General features: G+C 32.2%; 2 protein-coding genes across 2 annotated transcripts; both read left to right on the plus strand.

Moving 5' to 3' along the window:
• Nucleotides 1–1,100: 1,100 nt before the first annotated feature.
• On the plus strand, nt 1,101–4,251 carry LOC123302651 (solute carrier family 35 member F6). The gene is made up of 6 exons (XM_044885691.1): nt 1,101–1,343; nt 1,890–2,037; nt 2,492–2,854; nt 3,200–3,443; nt 3,518–3,672; nt 3,771–4,251. Exons 1-6 carry the CDS (start codon nt 1,267–1,269, stop codon nt 3,912–3,914), a joined length of 1,131 nt encoding a protein of 376 aa, XP_044741626.1. The 5' UTR covers nt 1,101–1,266; the 3' UTR covers nt 3,915–4,251.
• A 1,482-nt stretch (nt 4,252–5,733) lies between these two features.
• Nucleotides 5,734–14,070, plus strand: LOC123302614 (mothers against decapentaplegic homolog 4). The gene is made up of 11 exons (XM_044885632.1): nt 5,734–5,899; nt 6,830–7,086; nt 7,393–7,567; nt 8,805–9,050; nt 10,108–10,272; nt 11,785–11,955; nt 12,106–12,471; nt 12,594–12,843; nt 12,912–13,080; nt 13,231–13,369; nt 13,796–14,070. The coding sequence occupies exons 1-11, from the start codon at nt 5,845–5,847 to the stop codon at nt 14,005–14,007; spliced, it is 2,205 nt and encodes a 734-aa protein (XP_044741567.1). The 5' UTR covers nt 5,734–5,844; the 3' UTR covers nt 14,008–14,070.
• The last annotated feature ends 5,338 nt before the right edge of the window (nt 14,071–19,408 follow it).

Here is a 19,408-nt window from a genome sequence, read left to right on the forward strand (position 1 = left end):
TTTGTTAGCAAAAGTTATTATCAAATGTAAATCATACAAATGAATGTGATAAGAGAACATTATTTTCCAAGTTATGTGAAATGAGTAATAAAATTTATTATTATTGATAACAAGGTCATGATTAGGGTTTCCCCATCTAAGCTAATTGAATTTTAATTGATAGAAATACGGGTTGCTTGTCATATTAAAATATCGTTTTCTTTTGGTTGCACTTAGTCACAAAAGTGCACTCTGAACATAAAATATACGTTCCAAAATACAAACCAGCAAGGGCGCACCAGCCAATGGCAAAGAAGGGATTTTACCATTGATTTACCAGAAAACATGCGTGAATTTTAGATTTAATTTTGGCAGGGCACAGACACTGGAATTCGAATTTATACTGGTGAGAACCGTTGGACTTTTTTTGTGTTTTTGTGTGGGGGCCTTACCTAAAAATTTATTTTTCTCCAATTTCTTCCCCCCCCCCTCTTTCATCGCATGGGCGCCCTTTTCCTATAAACTTGTTGTCAAAAATATATCAGAGTATATTAAGTTTAATCCCAAGTTTGTAACGCTTAGAAATATTGATGCTACAAGCAAAATTTTGATATAGGTATTCATAAAATTAACCTAATTAGTCCATTTTCGTTTGTCTATCCGTCAAAAACTAGTTTGAGTTTGTAAATTGGCAACATGTGTTCATTGGGTCTTGTAAACCGCAAGAGATATCGATTTTGACTCCTCCAGCTTAATTTGAAGAGGCTGTAGAGATGTTCAAAGCCATGACAACGCTGAAAGAGCGGAATTTCCTCCAAACGTTCGAAGGAAAAAATAAATACCTTTTAGAAATATCTAAATACCAATTATTTATATTCTGGAGGTCATGAAACGGATTTATAAGGCACCACCATCCTTCCCCTTTGACTTTCGATACAGTACATAAGTCAATATTTTCAGGGAAAATATAACTAAAAATAACAACGACATCTATCATCATTTGCTACAATTAAAATGACAGTTGTAAACATATGGTCAACCCTACTAAATAATATTTTTTCACCCATCATATTTTCAATAATAATATTACTCACATTTACAGTGAATATTGAATTTGATAACAAAAGATTGAATGATTGAATTTTTTTTGATGGTTCAGCATCTTTTTTGAAACAAACAATCCAACGTTGCAACAAGTTAAGAATTGTGCATATTTGAATAAATATTAAATTAGATAGTTGTTTTGATTAAATTAAAATCAATGGTAATTTTATTGTGAATCCAACGATGACTTTTACACATTATCAATGGTTTTTAATTGGTCTTTTGGTCATTACTGGATCAATTAATACGTTAAGTACAAAGTAAGTGTATTTTTAAATTTTTTCTAGTGCTTTAAAAATAATTTTTTTACTTGTTCAAATTAGAAGACATATTTTGACAAGTCAACAAAGAATATACGTCATTTTTTTAACACAAAAATGATTAAAATTGACGTTACTGGATTTTTTTGAAAATAATTCATTCGATTATTTTTGTGATTTTAAGAGTCTTTGTGAAGGTAAATTCTCATAGATAAAAATCACGAGAAAAAAGAGGGCTGTCATGACTCATGTGGATCGTATGACTCAAATAATACACCTCTGTGTTTAATTCAAAAATTTGTTGAGACCAATGATTTTAGTTTTTAATCCCTGGAGTGCTGCCTCAATACATAACTTTTTTTTTTAATCATTGATAAGATTTTCATCTCCAAAACTTTTCAAAATCGTAGGTTTCAGTTTTAATTAAAGTTGTTGCTCCAGAGATTTTAGAATTTTTTACCTGTGAAATTAGTTCAAAGTCACAAAAATAAAGGAATCGCTTACTTAGGATTGTTACTGATTTAATTGTTTATGTTTTTTTTAAAGATGGGCTGATAATATAAAATCAGAAGGCTCCGATGGAGTATATCGTAAGTTTGAACATCCATTTGTTCAAGCTTGTGGTATGTTTTTGGGCGAATTTACATGTTTAATTGTTTTTAAATTACTATTTTATTACTATTTCCGTAAACAAGTAAGTAGCCATATTGGTTATTTTATCATATAGAACATTTTACTCCCCTTCTTCAAAGTCCAATTTACCCCAGATTATGGAGGGTAGAGATAAGGAGAACTTTCTTAAATAAGAGTTAAAGTAAAGAGTGTCAAAAACAGTTATAAAATTGACCAGAATGGCGCTTGTGTAGCAAATGATGTTTGATGTGCACTTCTCTATCCTTCTCTAACAACTTGTATGTGGACGAAATAAGTTTGAGAACCTCTGTTGTAAAATAATGAGTGTAGGCATGAAAAAATTATATTTGCTCCTGGGGCGTGTACATTTTCCATTAGAATCTTGCGGAAGCTAAATAAGGAGTAAAATTTAGGTCTGGAAATGAACAATTTGAGTAAAATGTTTTACACAAATGACCTTCGTATTCATAATTTCCATTCAATCGATTTCAATTTTTCTAAAAATTTCTTTTTAGGACGGTTCATCCGAAACAAATGGATTGGTAAAAGGAAACCGTGAATTCAATCCATTTTTACTATATTTACCTGCTATTTGTGATATGACGGCCACTTCAATTATGTACATAGGATTAAATTTAACGTACGCTTCCAGTTTTCAAATGTTGCGTGGATCTGTGATCGTTTTTGTAGGTCTATTAAGTGTTACGTTCTTAAAACGGACCTTGGGATATCGAGAATGGGGTGGTATTTATTTAATTTTAATTGGTCTTACTCTGGTTGGATTATCCGATTTTAATGGAAATCAAAAAGGAGCAGCTGGTGAAGAACCGGATATTAATAGTATTATTACTGGTGATATGTTGATTATTATTGCACAGGTGAGCCAAAAAATCTATTTTACTTGCAGTGGGACCCCCTTTGTCTAATTATCTTGCTAGCAGGATCACTTGAACCCAATATGGGGTTCTACATATGAATTTTATTATTTTCTTAACCAAGTACTTGGGTACTCTAGGAAGCGAACCCAATCTGGGACTCTAGAGCATATTATTGGAAAACCTGGAAATATCACCGAATTCCATGACAAAAAGCCAGGTAATTTTATTATTTTCGTAATAAACTTCTAAAAGATTGTTGATTTTTTAAAGGGGGTACCTAAGGAGACGAATCGCCTTCCAGAATTGCTTGAGGTGTCAGCTCTAATTAATTAATTTTTGTTTTAGATTATAAGTGCAATTCAAATTGTTTTAGAAGAAAAATTTGTGGCTGGCTTAGATATTCCACCACTACAGGCTGTCGGATGGGAAGGTTTATTTGGTTTCCTTACCCTTAGTGTACTCTTAGTTCCATTTTACTTCATACCAGTATCATCACCATTTGGAAATAATGCCCATCGTGTTTTGGAAGATTTCCCCGATGCAATGGCACAAATAAAAAATAATCCACAATTATGGGGAGCCATTGCTGGTAAAGTATAAATCTGAATACCGAACGTACGGGAAAGTTATGCAAAATTTATAAAATAATTTCGTTTTTTTTAGGTAATGTAATATCAATTGCATTCTTTAATTTTGCCGGAATATCCGTTACCAAAGAAATCTCAGCGACAACACGTATGGTCTTGGATAGTGTACGTACCGTGTTTATCTGGGTGATTTCAATTTTACTTGGATGGCAAGGCATACATGTTCTTGATGTAAGTATACAGAATGTCCCGGTAAAAATTAAATAAGGGGAAAATATAACCTCAATGATGGAACTCAATTGCTCACAAGTTTTTTCTTCTCATTTTAGGTGATTGGTTTTGCAACATTAATCGCGGGCATGTGCATTTATAACAATATTGTTATCAATAGATGTATACCTCTTAGGACAAACTACCAAAATATTCAAGAAGATGGCACTGTTGTCAATAGATCTGCTTCTAGACCTGAATAAATTACATAATTATTTTTTATCGTATGGGGTATGTTCGATGGCGTTTATCATTTGATTCGAAGAAAGACTTAAAATAGGGGAAAATTTGTTTAAGGTAAAATGATAGCCGCCATCGGCCATACTATAAATTGTAAAGAAAATGAAATGAGGACTGAAAATATATTTTTAATAAAAATTATTTTAAAAAATAAAAAGAAATCCCTGCAAATTTTGTAAAATTAAGGAAATTCTATCATTTTTTCTGTTTATTTTTTTTATTTTTTCACTTAAACATCCCCTTGCTTATTGATTTTGATAGAATTTCCTTAGTTCCTTAAAATCCTTCATAAAATATTTCACAAAAAAAAAAACGAGTCTTGCTAGCTATAAATTTTTATTGCTATAAAATTTTTAGATATTATATGTTGAAATAAAAATTTTAAAAACGATTTGAAAAATGATTTCCTTTTGTATCAATTTCAGAGGCAAATTTAATTTAAACGTCGAAGGGGAAGATTATTTTAGACCAATTCATTCCCAAAGTGTTCTATAACGACCCGCCGAGATCGATTTCAAGCCGAAAAGGATCTACGGTATTGAAAATGAGAATAGGGAGTCCTTAAGAATAAAAAGCTGGTCTACGGTAGCGAAAATAATAAAGGGTCTATGATATCAAATCATTCTACAAGCATACAGACCACACATGCCGAATAAAAAGATTTTTAGTTCAGGGGATCCATGTATTAATGAAAAATGGGCAAATGGTCTACGAAACGAGAAATTCTGGGACCCACTGGTCTGGGAAACAATAAAGTCTGAATTCTTCTTATATTCGGACAAATATTTTTTCCACTAAAGCCAATTTTAGGAAGAGCTTCTAGATATCTAGTAAATCTAAAGTTTTAAGAAATTTTGTGGCTACGAGACAAGGGTTTTTAGTGACTTAAAATTTAATTAATTTCTAATATTTTTCAATTGATATAAAATGGCGGTCAATTTTAAATTCATGTAAAGCATGAAATTGTACTCGTGACCCGGGCACCCTTAATTAATAAAATTTATTGTTTCAGAATTAAATAACTGCGCATGGACGCCACATTCCAAAACCATTTACGAAATTATTACCCGTCCATTCGTTGTCAATAAATAATAAAAAAAATTCGAGTGCTGTAACTTTTCGTTATTAAAATTACGATTCTATCAATATTATCGGAGTAATCAATTCGATAATCAAAAAACAGCTGAACAATTGTCATTGTATTCTGCTAAAGACTGTCAAGCGAATATTTTTCGAAGACGTGCCGTCGATTTATACCAATATTATCTCGAAAATATATGAATTAACAAAAGAAAATCGAGCTAAAAAATTTGTACAGGATTTTATTTTATTGTGTACAGGTGCCAGGGTTACGGAGATATTCGCCATAGGACATAAACATCAACTATTATAGAATCGTACCAACTGTAAATAATGAAAAATTCCTACAACCATAAAATGCTTAAAATAAAACTAATAAAAAAAATAACACAAAAAAATTTTTATAAATAAAAACTTCAATCGTATATAATAATTAAAAAATAGAAAATATATAAAATTTCGAAAAACAATGTGAAAATGTTATTGAATTTCGAACACTCAAACAAAACATTTTACAAATAAAATGTGATTACAAATCAAAACAAAAGTTCCAATCAAAAAAATTTCTATGCAAAAAAAAATTAATCATCGAATTTCGCGGAGTGTCAAATCAAAAAAAGCAAAATAGAAAATTTTTTTTATCACAAGTCAAATTTTAATTTTATTTTATTTTAAAAAGTTTTTAAACGTGTGTTTGTTTTGTGAGTGTGTGTTTTATCGTGGAATTTTCATTATGATTTGAAATTTTAATATTGTTTTTAAAAACTATAGTTTTTTATTTATTTATTTTTCATTTTCATTTGTTTAAATGAAATGGTCGGATTATCCGGGGGTACTCATATGTATACAGCTAATATTTCACAAGACGGTAAGTTTTACAGAAAGAAAAATTATGATTGCCAATGTCAAACCAACTTAGACCGAAATTTTAAATTGTTTATTAAGATATCCAACTTCGAAAATTTTCATCTCTTCCAAAATTAATGCTTTCTTTAATCAAATTTTGTATGTTATTGTAAAGTTTTTAGAGGAAGAAGCTTCTGATAAAAATTTTAAGTTCATTTTACCGGTGAACCATTCAGAATTTGTGAAGAGGGAAATTTATCGAGATTTTATTGTATTCCTACATTTTGATTTTTTCGGAGTAAGAAGTAAGTCGTAGATCTTTTGTATTGCGATCAGTTTGATCTATTGTACCTCCTTTCCTTCAAAGGTGCTCCAGAAGCCCTAGAAGAGAGAAAGGTTTTCGCGTTCACACAGAATGTTTATTCCAGATTTCTCCTCTTCACGACAAAATCTTCAGAGACCATTCCTTGTGAAATAATTAGAGAACCGGACAACACAAAATTAACCCGCAGTTCCCCGTGGATCAGTAAATGAACGCATTCACAGGATTAACCAAAAAGCAAAAAAAAAAAACAAACCTGCAGGTCCTCGCCAACTCGACGCCATTAAAGGCATGACCAAGAATGAGAGTTCGGGTATCCGTGGCTAACAGGCCCGAGCAACCAATTACTAGAAGGATTGAAGGACCCTTCGATATTTATTGATTTTAAAATGGCCAGAAAATATCCTCAATAAGAGCTTCTGCCATGAGTACATGCACCCATTTTGGCTAATTTGTCACCGTCTTCGAGTCCTGAGTGCTCGAGATCCTCTTCGAAATCTGAGTGTCCGAGGACTCAGCCAATAATAACTTTGCTATGTTCACCCAAATTTTTTACTGTTTCGGAGTTTATTTCAGATGAATTTAGTGGTGATATAAAAATTTTTTGTTTGTTTTTGGGCTAATGGTTAGTACGTGATATGGCTGGCAGTATACCAACAAATGCTCCAACATCAGCTGATGCTTGTTTAAGTATCGTTCATAGTTTAATGTGTCATCGTCAAGGTGGCGAAAGTGAAGGTTTTGCTAAACGTGCTATCGAAAGTTTAGTAAAGAAACTAAAAGAGAAACGTGAAGAATTGGACTCGTTAATTGTTGCAATCACTACAAATGGAGCACATCCGAGCAAATGTGTTACTATACAACGTACCCTTGATGGCCGTCTTCAAGTAAGTATATTTCAGCAGATTTGTTTAGCAGGAAGTAGCAAAAAAGAAGGAACAGTAGTCGAGTAGGGCCAAGAATAACCAAGGGAATCGTAGGCGGATCTGCAAAAACATGCAGGGAGTCAGGTATAAAATATTTGGATCCGAAGCCATGGGCTTATGCAACAGAATCCTTCATTTGTTAAAAACTAATCGACGAGGTAAAGCTGAAAACAGTATGACCCAGGAATCGAGCCTAATAAATTTATTATGTTACACAGTGTTCGAAAGAAAGACTTTGTAATTTTCTCTAATCTTATTATGTTTTAGGTTGCAGGACGAAAAGGTTTTCCACATGTAATCTACGCAAGAATATGGCGTTGGCCTGATTTACATAAAAATGAGTTAAAACATGTGAAATATTGTCAATTCGCATTCGATTTGAAATGTGATTCAGTTTGTGTGAATCCATACCATTATGAACGGGTTGTCTCACCAGGAATAGGTAACCCCATATAGTTTATTTCATGTAGTTTGGAACATATATTTTTTTTTATTAATACTTTAACATATTTGCATTTGTGTGATGATATTTTTTTTTGATTCTAATATCAATAATACGTTTTTGGATAATACAAAAAATAGCCAGAATTTTTGAAGAAGTTTTACTGTCTTCTAAATCTGCAAATTTTATTTAATCTCGTTTTAAAAGAAGTTTTACTATATTTCTGATATTTGAAATTGTTTTTAACCATCTACTCCCGAGTAAATTACGTAATCTTACTAAATTTGGATCATATTTTTCAAATTTTTGGTTAAATTAGTGTTCCATTTGTTATGTCATTTTTAAAACTGCCGCCATTTTGGTGAATGTCATGTATTTTGGTTATGTGACAAGTAAAAACCATAGACATATAAGAATAGACCGCGCTAGTAATGAGGCTGTCGTGTGAGTGGATGGGATATCTCGATTAATAAAAAACCCTGTCTAAGTTGTCCTTGTCTTTAGGATACTAGCAATTAGGCCTCTTTTTATCGAGATATCTCCCATCACCCAAGTCTCTTCTGCATATTTCAAAGGAAGAGTCCAGACCAACAAATCATGAAGAAAAAAGTTCGTATTAACTTGACAAGCAGGAAAGTCAAGTTGTCCCGGTTTATTAAATGATAAAAGAGTCCAAACCTTTTTTAAAGGTCGATTTCGTCGATTGACAGGCTAAAAAGTTTTTAACTTGGCACTTTCAATCAGTTGATGACACTCCAGGCACCATAAACTAGTTAGATTTACAGGAGCAATTTTTTGATATACAGAGTGCTCTATTATTGATAGTAGAAAATTATACCAGTAAATTAAGCTTATCAAGACAAATGGAAAAGCTTTTTACCAAATTTCGATCTCAGGCCTAATTCGGGAGATGTGACTATGGAAAAAATAGAAAGATTTGAGCATTCACAGAAAATTTTTTTTAAATATTAATATTTGGCGCTAACTAGTTTATGGTACTCCAGATGTTTTTTAAAGGTCGAGTTCGTCTGTCCCAATTACCCAAGCTTCTTCTGTACACTTCGGAAAAAACAAGATAAAAATAAATTTAATCAACCTCACAGCTACTTCGGGGGCAGCTTCAGGGGCAAATGTTCCGACAAATGTATACTCCTAATTTTGAGCAATCATTATTTCAGAGAAATATAGAGTTACATTTCAATAAACCGGGAACGTTAATAAATATTGATTTTTGTAGATTTATCGGGATTAACCTTACAATCAGGTCCAAGTCGTTTGGTCAAAGATGAATATTCGGCTGGTGTTAGTTTAAGTGTGGGTCTAGGTAATTCTGGTGTTGTTTCTGTACCGTCTGCAGCCGGTACAGGTGGCATGGATGTGGATAATGATCCAATGAGTTCAAATTCTTCGGCTGTTACCCAAACCATTCAACATCATCCACAATCCCAACAGCCGTATAGTTTGTCAGCATTACAGCAATCAGGTACGCGAAAAACTAACTCTACAATCTGTAACCTTCATGTCAAATAAAAAAAACTGATTTTTTTGATGGAAAATTTTCTTTAGATTCAATGTTGTCGAAAGCTTTTCAATATTTTTTATTTTATTCGACTTTTTTTTTCAATTTTAAGAGCATTTTCTGTTTGCACACATCAACTTTTTTTCAAAAAGCTCTTTTTTTTCTCACTTGTGGAGGTATTTACTTTTCCATTCTAGAGCTAAGTGATTTTTAAATATATGGAGAAAATTTTTAGGAGCTTTTCCTTCGGCTATGGAATTCTTGTGAAACCATTTCATCTCCTTTAAGCGGGGAGCCCATGACAGTAAAACTGTACTCATATGCCAAATTTTGAACTCCGTGTAAGTGAAATTTTACTTTCATGGGCTCCAAAAAATCAATTTTCAGATCCTTGCCCCATCTAAAAGGGATGATAAAAAAGCAAAAGCTCCTGAAATTTTTCACGCATATTTTTGGAACAATTTATCAGACAGTTTATTGGAGGCTGGTTTTTGGATTTTGGTGGTAGAAACTAGAAATTAGAAAACAAACCATAAGTCTATTTTAGTTCTGATACTCTGTTTATTTTTGGACGAGTTTGTTGCACATAAAAATATGGTTCTGGTCTAAAAATATACCTTTCAGCGAATTTCATTTTAACTTTTTTGAGTATGAATGATTTTTTGCGCATGTCTTGAAATAAACGGAGTATAATTAATTTTTTTCAATAAACTGTCTAGGTGTGCCAGGGTTTATCCTGGCAGAAATATTGTACCTGGCACATCTAGTCCGTATTGTACCTATCATTTGCGAAATTTCGAAATCCGTATAAGTGCAGTTTTACTGTGACGGGCTCCAGGGCTATAACTATTCATGTGTATATTTTTTTTATACACAAAAATCACAAAATGCTCTTAAATCATAAAACATTTTTTTGTTGTTAAAAAATCCGCCATTTTTAAACATTTTTTTCTTTTGTTTTTTTCTTTTTTTTTTTTTTTTTGTAAATCGTTATTTTGATAGTGAGTATTACTGTGTGTAGCAAGTAGTGCTGATTCCGCAGTAAACTACTTAAATCCATCGACAACAGTACGACTTGCTTTAGCTGGGGACCAATTAACAAGTCTCCATGCCAGTGGACAAATCACTAAAATTGAACAAGATAATTGTACCAGGTCCACTTGGTTACCATCGCGCATGCTACATTGTAAGATTGTTGTTTTCAATGCTAATTTTTCCAAGCACATTTTATTTTTTCCTCTGTTTTTCTTTTTAATTTTTTTATTTATTTATTTGCTAACACTCAATTTTTTCATTTTCTCAGCTATTTATATAATTTTTTTTTTGCGTTTTGCTGCGTTTTTTTTTTTAAGTGTAACAAAATTAAATTTTCATGCGTAAAGTTGTTGTAAAATTCATGAAAAATAAATGAAAACTAACGCTTTAAGGAGATTGAACGTTTTTGTAATCATGAATGACACCGCGATACTAATATTTATGCTTATAAAATTAAGGTCCTGGTTGAACGAGCTTTGCTCGTAATTTATTTTAATTAAAACCCCGCTAGATCGATTTTTCGCACTTGAAATCCCCTGGATACTAAATTTCATGAAAATCGCTGGACCCGTTTACGAGGTTAAAGTTTCCGAGAGAAAACGACGTTTTTTTAAAATAAAACCTAGCTAGATCAATTTTTCTTCTATAAAACCTCTGCATATTAAACGTGTGTTACTTACAACGCCATCTACCGAAACCAAGCTTTAGTATTTCAGTGTCGGTAAGGAAGTTAGCTCCTTCCTCCATGTTATCAGAATGTGTTATTGTAAAAAGGCTAAGTCCGTCTCTGCTTGAGTGGACCTCCACCAAAAATGCAGCACTGATCATTATTAGTTTCCTAAAAAGCTTAAAAATTCTGGGCATCAAATTCTCTTATTATTAAGATTCAATCTCCTTATATGACCTTATTTTTAACATGCTAAAAATAGAGTCTAAGATCTATCAGGTCAAAAATTTTTCGCAAGGAAGGAACTTTGTCAAAATTTATTAGTTAACCAAAATACCTTAAACAATGTTTGAATAGAAACACAATAATTTTGAAATAAATTTCTTTTTTTTTCTGCCCCAATTTCCTAGATTAATTTTTGTATTATATAATAATGTATTTCAACTGCCATGTAGTCATCATCAGTAGGAACTAGCTAATTTAAAATCCATTATTAATTAATTCTAAAAAAAATTTTATCTAAAACTTTACACTTTTTATTAAATCTGGATATTTTGGCATGTTCCTAATTAAAAATTTTTAGTCTGACAGCTTTTAGACCATTATAAAGCCTTCAGCTTGTAAAATTTAATGTTCGATGTTGTATTGCATTAATATTTCATTAATGCTTGCGTCTTATCTGTGTACGCATGCGTGATATCATTAACTTTTTTTTGTATATAACTGTTTGTTGTTACATTTTTTCCGATAAGTTTCTACTTTTCTAAGAAAAATATATAGATAGTTGAGGAAATTTGTTTTTTTTTGTATAAATTGGGTACGTTTTTTGGGTCTATTAAAGCATTTATTTGGTTGTAGATACACAAAAAAACGATCTCGAAACGTGTTCGAATCACGTTTTACAATTTATTTTAATTTTTTTGTTTGTTTTGAAACCCCCTTTAAAATGAAATTCCTTGTTCTCAAATTGTGATTGATGGAAATTTTGAATTGTAGCTAATGTTGCCCACGGGATAAATATGGGAACACATCCGAATCAGCTGGGTGGACAGCAATCAACAGGAGCAGTTCCTACTCAGACAACACCGCAACAGGCGAATTTCTTTAATTCAACCGAAGCTGTTGCTGATTCCCTTGGTGTTGTTGGCACATTAAATACACCTTTAGGTAAGGATCGTTTATCTCACGTCTTAAATGATTTTTCGAGCGATTTACGAGATTGGAGCGGTTGCTAACTGCTTCCCCTTTTTTTACTAACTGTTCTTTCTTGATAGTTCAATGATGATGAGTTTTTAAAACACATTTCAATATTTTCAGGAACAAATGCCACGTCTGTAAACTCATCACATTTACATCAAAATGGATTTGGTGGACCTGGAGGTAGTGGAACCGCTGGTGGGAGTACCTCAACGTCAGTCAGTGGAACAGCACCCACACCCACAAACAGTGGTAACAGTCAACAAACAAATGTAGCGGGATCAGCATCAAGTCAAGGACCACCTGGTGTTAGTCAAACCACGGTTGTTCCTGGAACAGGTGCACGAGCTTATGCTCAACAACAACAACAACAGCAACAACGACAAGGTGGAGGTCAAGGCACTTGGACAGGACCCAACACACTTATTTACACACAAAGTATGCAACCACCTCCGCAAGATGTTCGAAATCATCATACTGGTTATTGTAAGTTTAGAAAACTTTAAAATTGAATCTAAAAAATTGGCTGAATGAAATTCCCGGATGCCGCCTATACTTTTTGGCTTCAGATTAATCCAAAAAAAATTGATAGATATTTTGATTTTCAGGGAGTCATGCACCCAATCAATTAGGGGGTGAAGTAAATGTTGGTGGTTTACTCTCATCACAACCAGCACCAGAATATTGGTGTTCCGTAGCATATTTTGAGCTTGATACTCAAGTTGGTGAAACATTCAAAGTACCATCTAGTTGTCCAAATGTCACTGTCGATGGGTATGTCGATCCGAGCGGTGGTAATCGATTTTGTTTGGGTGCTTTGAGTAATGTACATCGAACTGAACAAAGTGAACGAGCAAGGTATGAACAGATCAGATCCCCTTTTGTTTTCATATCCTGTTGGTTAATATCAAGTTTTTCCTCCATAGATTACATATTGGAAAAGGCGTTCAATTGGATTTACGAGGGGAAGGTGATGTATGGTTGCGTTGTTTAAGTGATCACAGTGTATTTGTTCAAAGTTATTATTTGGATCGTGAAGCTGGTCGTGCTCCAGGCGATGCTGTTCATAAAATTTACCCTTCAGCGTATATCAAAGTAAGTTGGAAATAGTTAAAATTCACGTCTTTTCCTCTATAGGGAGGATTTCACTGGGGAAAGAAAATTACGATGGTCTATGAATGGTCTTATCGTTATCACAGTTATCGAATCGTTATAAATTTTGATTTATGTATTTTTAATTTTTAGGTGTTTGATTTACGACAATGTCACAGACAGATGCAATCTCAAGCGGCAACTGCTCAAGCAGCCGCAGCTGCACAAGCTGCCGCCGTTGCTGGTCATATTCCAGGCCCACATTCAGTTGGTGGAATTGCACCGGCCATCAGTAAGTATATATCGAGGAGAAGTTGTGGACTTTCTCCGTGGCATCTGGCTTCGACAGAATCCCAGAGCCTCATCTGCTTAAAATAACATCTTTTACTACATCTAGCCACAGAGGACTTTGTCTAGATCCTAAAGACCTAACCACGGCACCCCTTTTATAAATTATTGGTCCGGGAGCGGACTGCAAAACTACTTGAACCACCTTTTCAAGAAATAATAGGTTATTAGGTCAACTTTGTGGATAAAGTATGGCAACCTTTCAAAAAGATTTTTCAAAGGTTTAGGTTATTGTTTTTACGGGTTTGATTGCCGCGATTACCGATGGGTCAAGTGATTTTGCAGTCCTCTCCCGGACTATATTGATCGAAATGACTCCGACGAACCCTAAGAAGAAAATTTAAAAGTGTTTTTTTAATTTTTATTCCAGGTCTTTCAACGGTAGCTGGTATCGGTGTGGACGATTTACGACGATTATGTATATTACGTTTGAGTTTTGTAAAAGGTTGGGGTCCAGACTACCCTCGTCAATCAATCAAAGAGACACCATGCTGGATTGAAGTTCATCTACATCGTGCACTTCAACTGCTGGACGAAGTGTTACATGCAATGCCCATAGATGGTCCTAGTGGCATTGAATAAATGAATAAATGGTCCTGGACAGCTCGAGTGGCTTGTCCCCCGCCACACACACACACACACACACACTCACAAAAACAAAATGATTGTGGATTTTCTGTGTAAAAGACATTTTTATTTCTTTAATTAATTTTTAAACGATTTTTTAATTTAATTTAAATTTTTTAAGACCTGCGTATAACACTCGTAGCGCCAAAATTAATATAGGACTTGTTTAGCCAAAAAAAAAATTAACCCCACAACGCTGCATGCGCTAAACAGGCCCAAATTTTATTTTTTTTAAATGTTATTTAGATTATGTAAAAAAATTTTAACTCAAATTGTTGTTTATTTCAAATAGTTTGGAAATTTTAAAGAAATCATGACTACGTTTTTAATTTTTAAATATTTTTTCGATACTTTTTAATTCTTTATATTTTTAAAATTATGTGCAAAGTACACACATGCTCATAATTAATTGATATTACATAATCACAGCCAGCAGAAAATGAATTTGACTATTTCAAATTAGGGCTCAGATCAAAATTTGGAAAATGGTTTTTTTGTTGCTCTTGATGAGCTTAAAATTTATGAAATATCAATTAATTTAAAATGATTAAATGTGTTTTTTAAATTTTATGAATACTTTTTTAAAAAAATTCAAATTATGGCGGTAAAAGAAAAATTTGATTAAAAAAAAAAAATGAATATTTTTAACGAAATTATTTTCTGTGATAAATTTAAGGAACTTAACAATAAAGAAAAAAAACATTTTATAGAAAGAAATAAAAAATATATTTTATTTTAAAGAAGTTTCGAATTTTAAAAAAAATTATTCGTCTCAATTTTAAAAATAAACCGCCACATTTTTTAATGAAAATATGCTACAATTTTCCATTTTAATGTTAAAACACGCTTCATGTTTCGAAAATAGATAAAATTAAGGTGATTCTGTAACATTTTTTTTTTTTAAAGGGATCACTCTAATTCGTTTCGTTTTTATTTTTAAATTTTTGGATCCTAAAAAATTTTATTTGATTATAAAAGAAAATGTTTTTATTATATCGATGATAATTTTTGATTTGTAAATAGATATAAATTTTTCAGACATGCCGTTATCTTTTATCAAATAAAAGAATTGTATTTGTTTTAAAAATTTATAAATTCCCAAACACAAATCGATCATGGACAGTAAATACTCGTACAATCCCTTTCTAACAATTTCCCTAATTAATGGGAAATCGCAAAAAAAACTTTCCTTGAAGGCGATATTCAGTTAAAATGCAAAAATCATTTTGTTTTACATTCAAAAAAGAAAATTCCCGTTTTAGCGGGATTTTTTATGGAATATTTGGGACCTTTTTTGAGTATTTACTGTATTTTTGTGTTGTTAAAATTGTATATAATATTATTTTAAGTAAGCAAATGTAATTTTAGCCGCCATTTTGTCTCCAAAATTTATATACATTATCAAATTAAAAGACTAGCACATGACTGATATTTTTCATATAGAAGATTGTAGCGCTAAAAAAAAAGAGATTAACTGGAAAGTTTTAAATTTCCGTTTTTCTTTGTTTTTTTCACTGTTCCATCATTATGCAGAGGTTGTAAGACAACTCTTGATGAAGAAAATGTATTTTTTAAATTGTCGTAGGATGCTTTGTTACCGATCGCATACGGCTTTTCCCAGAGATAAAATGGCGACCGAAATTAACAAACATTTACAGCGCTCTATTGTAAGTAGTAGATTTAATTTTAGGCTTCTTTTTTTTCGCTTTTTATAAAAATTGTATTTATAGTATTATTTAAAAAGAAAATTTATATGAGATTATGAAAGATATCCTAGAAAAAATAGGGGATAACACCTTATAAGTCTGTGGGCAAGCGTAGTTTTAGTGAGTCACTTCAGAAGGGCTGAAAATTTCAAAGATATATACTAACACCGGTTTCTTAATCGTAAGTCTATTCTGTTTTCTCAAAGCGGAGGAATTTAGCCCCAGTAGATTGCCAAAAATACAGCGTTTGTCTCAAAGCAGAATCGGTTTTAATCGACAGCTATTCCAAAAAAACTATATATTCGATGTGAGATCGTCTGCAATGGTTGGTTTTATTTCATTAGGAAACTTATTTCAGAATGGCTGAAAATTTGTCCGCAATCACAAAAAACTATAATTATTTCTGATTGCGGATAGACTAAATACCCCCCCCCCCACTACCATTGAGGAAATTTTCAGTCTTTTCGAAATCACTCACTAAAACTACGCTTGGCCTAAGACCTTTTAATTTTAAATGACGTTTTTATTAATTGACTTTTTTTTATTCTGCCAGATTTATTTTGGCCTATTTCGATCAGATCATGTACATATATATATATTTTTATTTTAAAATTTGACGCAATCAGTGAATATTCCCAAGATGTGAGTCTTTACAAAACCTTGTCATCTGTCTCTGTCAGACAACAGCTACCGTGACTTTTCTGTCTTTTTTATTTCTGTGGACGGATATTATCCTGGCTAATCTCCTTTGTCTATGAGCCCGTGATAGTAAAACTGCACTTACACGGATTTCGAAATTTCGTATATGAATTAATGCTATTTAACGATAGGTACAATGTGAACTAGGTGTGCCAGGGTTTATCCTGGTACATGAGGGCCGTCCGTGTAAGTGCAGTTTTACTGTCACGGGTTTTACTGAGTGACTGTGAGCGTTTAGTCTGCATCATATTTTGATTTTGATCCACATCGATATAATGAATTATTTTTAAAATGTTATACGCATGCGTTGTGTTATACACGAAGGTTTACTTTTTTAAGTTTTCAAATAGTTTATTATAAAAAAAATAAAAATAAATTTAAAAAAAAATACTGTTATGTGATATTTCATTTATGGATAATAGATATTATATGGAGAATTTTCCACCAAAAAAAAAAAAAATGGAAATATGGATTAATGGATTACACAGGTCTGCGTTTTTTAAACTTTTTTTTTTAAATTCTTTGATGCGAGATATATTTTCTTGTAGGTTTTGACTTGTTAAATTTGATGGTGATCTTCGAATAGTCAGGAAAACCGTTTGTTCGGGTTTTGTAACATCACGAGATACTTTATTTCCAGAAAATCTGGAAAAACTATTCTTTCCTTTCAGAATCTATTGTGAATTGTCTCAAAATTTTTTTATTTTCCGTGAAACAGGCATGGCTGGATTATTCATTAGATAGAGTAGGCAATTGGAAAATCAATAATCTCGGAAACGGCTTCAACGATTTTCATGAAAATTAGTATGCAAGGGGTTTTTGGGGCGAAAAATTGATCTAGCTAGGTCTCATTTTCAGAAAAAGTTGTTTTATTCGTGTTTTCAGGAAAAACTGAAACAGTGACTGCAAAATATGACTCTTCCTGACATCTATTGGTAACGACTTTACTGGGACATTCAAATTGGTATTTGTGTGGAGACATTTTAAATGGTTCTTATTTTAATGACCTTTTTAACCAAATTAAAACACTCGTTTCAAAACTATTCTTCACATCCCTTCATCAACTTGAAAAGAGCTGATGATCATCAAACAGTTGAAAAGGGTCCCCAATAATTGCAATGCTTAGGGGCCCCAACATAGTTATTCCGGCCCTGAGCCCTGAAAACAGGTAAATTTTTAATATAAAAAGATACTGAAAGATACTTGGGATTTTTAATCTTGATTTAATCGAATTCTGTGGTCAGATTCGAATTCTACAATTAAAAATTTATAAAGTTATCTCGAATATATAAGAATTTTTGGCATCGTAGACCTGTGTTATCGTTCAAATTCGCTGCTTGGTGGATTAAAAGTGTTTTTAAAATAAATTTTCTTTCGTTTCGTTTTTTTTTTTTAATTATGTGTAATCGATTTTATATTTTTTTGTTTCATACAAGTCCCTCTTTTACGGATAAATAACTGAAATATTTTTAAATTTTTTGATGTAAAATCTTTGTAATAAGAATTCAAAGATAAAAATATTTTTAGGAGTGAAAATTTTGTTTTATTTTCCCATCTTTTTTCCTTTCGGCGCCTTTACAGTGATCAAGCAAACGATAGGATTGAGGTAAATTTATAGAGATAGTACCATAGAGCTACAACTGTTGATCACAGTAGAGAGAGACAGATAAAGTAGACTTACATTTTCTGTCTCCTTCTACCTCTCTCACTGCGGTTACGAACTCACTTATTTTAAACGTAATGTCTATACAGCTCTATGGTATTATCTCTATGGATAATATCATCCGATATTGCTCTGCTTGTAGGATTTGACCGATATCTTAGAATCTATACGTCAAATGATTCCGGACTAAACGACTTCATGGTCTGTAGTACTAAAAAAATACACCTCGAAAGAGTGAATTTCAAGATTTGGGGAGAAATTTGAACTAAGGTTCCAAATTAGGTAAGTATATAACAATAAACAATTTGTCTACGATCAAAATTTTGAACCGTATCAAACTTACGTTAAAAATAGGTGAGTATTTCGAACTTCACGATAGGTAAGTATTTCAAACTTCGTTTGCCATTTTTTTTTGTAATAATACTACTCAATATTTTCCGAAAATGAGTTTTACTTTTTGTTATAATTTAAGAAAGTCGAAAATATGAATATAATTATTTATTAATACGAATAACAGAGCCCTTATGGTATAATGGTTAGCGTATCTGACTTCGAATAAATAGTCCCTTGGTTCGAAACTAGGTGAGGACATATATTAAAAAAAAGTTCATTAAATCTTTTAAGCAAAATCTGATTTTTATTTTCTTTTTTTTTCAAATTTCCACCACAGCATGTTTGCCTAGTAAATGATGAAAAAATTAGTTTTTTTTCGTTCAAAAACTTCAATTTTTTTTCACATTTCTACTAGGAGAACATCATGGACGGACGGAATAAGTAGTGCCTGATAGCAAGGTAATTGTTGTCACCTCGTAAGTCAGAAAGTTAGTGGTCTGCACACCCGTGTTTGGTGAGTGTGACCTCTAGTGGGCAGACCAATAACTTTCTGCCAAAATAAAATTTTAGACTTTCGGGGTGAAAACACTTACTCACTTTTCTCCTTATCAGGAACTACTAATTCCCACTTATGTTCTCCTAGTACAAATGTTGAAAAAATTGAAATTTTTTTCGAAATTATATTATTTTTTGAATATAAAAAAAATTAAACTGACCAATTATTTATATTAGCTGACCAATTATCAGCGAATGCTTCCCGATCGCGCATAGGTGGAGTTTTTTCAATCTTTAATAAAAAATTTTCTGATGCTGACCAATTAATGAAACCAACTGACCTTTTATGACCAATTTCTGACCTTTCAGATGGTATAATTGGTCAATCGAAATTCCGCACATGAGGAGCTAAGATCGCGGAGCTCATAAAAAAGTTTCAATTTTTTGAATATTTGTATTA

The sequence above is a fragment of the Chrysoperla carnea genome, chromosome X, assembly GCF_905475395.1.
Source record: "Chrysoperla carnea chromosome X, inChrCarn1.1, whole genome shotgun sequence".
Classification (NCBI taxonomy): Eukaryota; Metazoa; Arthropoda; class Insecta; order Neuroptera; family Chrysopidae; genus Chrysoperla; species Chrysoperla carnea.

What these genes read in the sequence shown, in the direction of transcription:
- LOC123302651 (XM_044885691.1), top strand. Translation starts at nt 1,267, where the DNA reads ATGACTTTTACACATTATCAATGGTTTTTAATTGGTCTTTTGGTCATT. An exon ending in ATTACTATTTCCGTAAACAA is followed by an intron (nt 2,038 to 2,491) that starts GTAAGTAGCCAT and finishes ATTTCTTTTTAG; the next exon opens with GACGGTTCATCCGAAACAAA. An exon ending in TGTTGATTATTATTGCACAG is followed by an intron (nt 2,855 to 3,199) that starts GTGAGCCAAAAA and finishes TTTTTGTTTTAG; the next exon opens with ATTATAAGTGCAATTCAAAT.
- LOC123302614 (XM_044885632.1), top strand. Translation starts at nt 5,845, where the DNA reads ATGGTCGGATTATCCGGGGGTACTCATATGTATACAGCTAATATTTCA. An exon ending in ACCATCGCGCATGCTACATT is followed by an intron (nt 10,273 to 11,784) that starts GTAAGATTGTTG and finishes TTTGAATTGTAG; the next exon opens with CTAATGTTGCCCACGGGATA. An exon ending in CACATTAAATACACCTTTAG is followed by an intron (nt 11,956 to 12,105) that starts GTAAGGATCGTT and finishes CAATATTTTCAG; the next exon opens with GAACAAATGCCACGTCTGTA.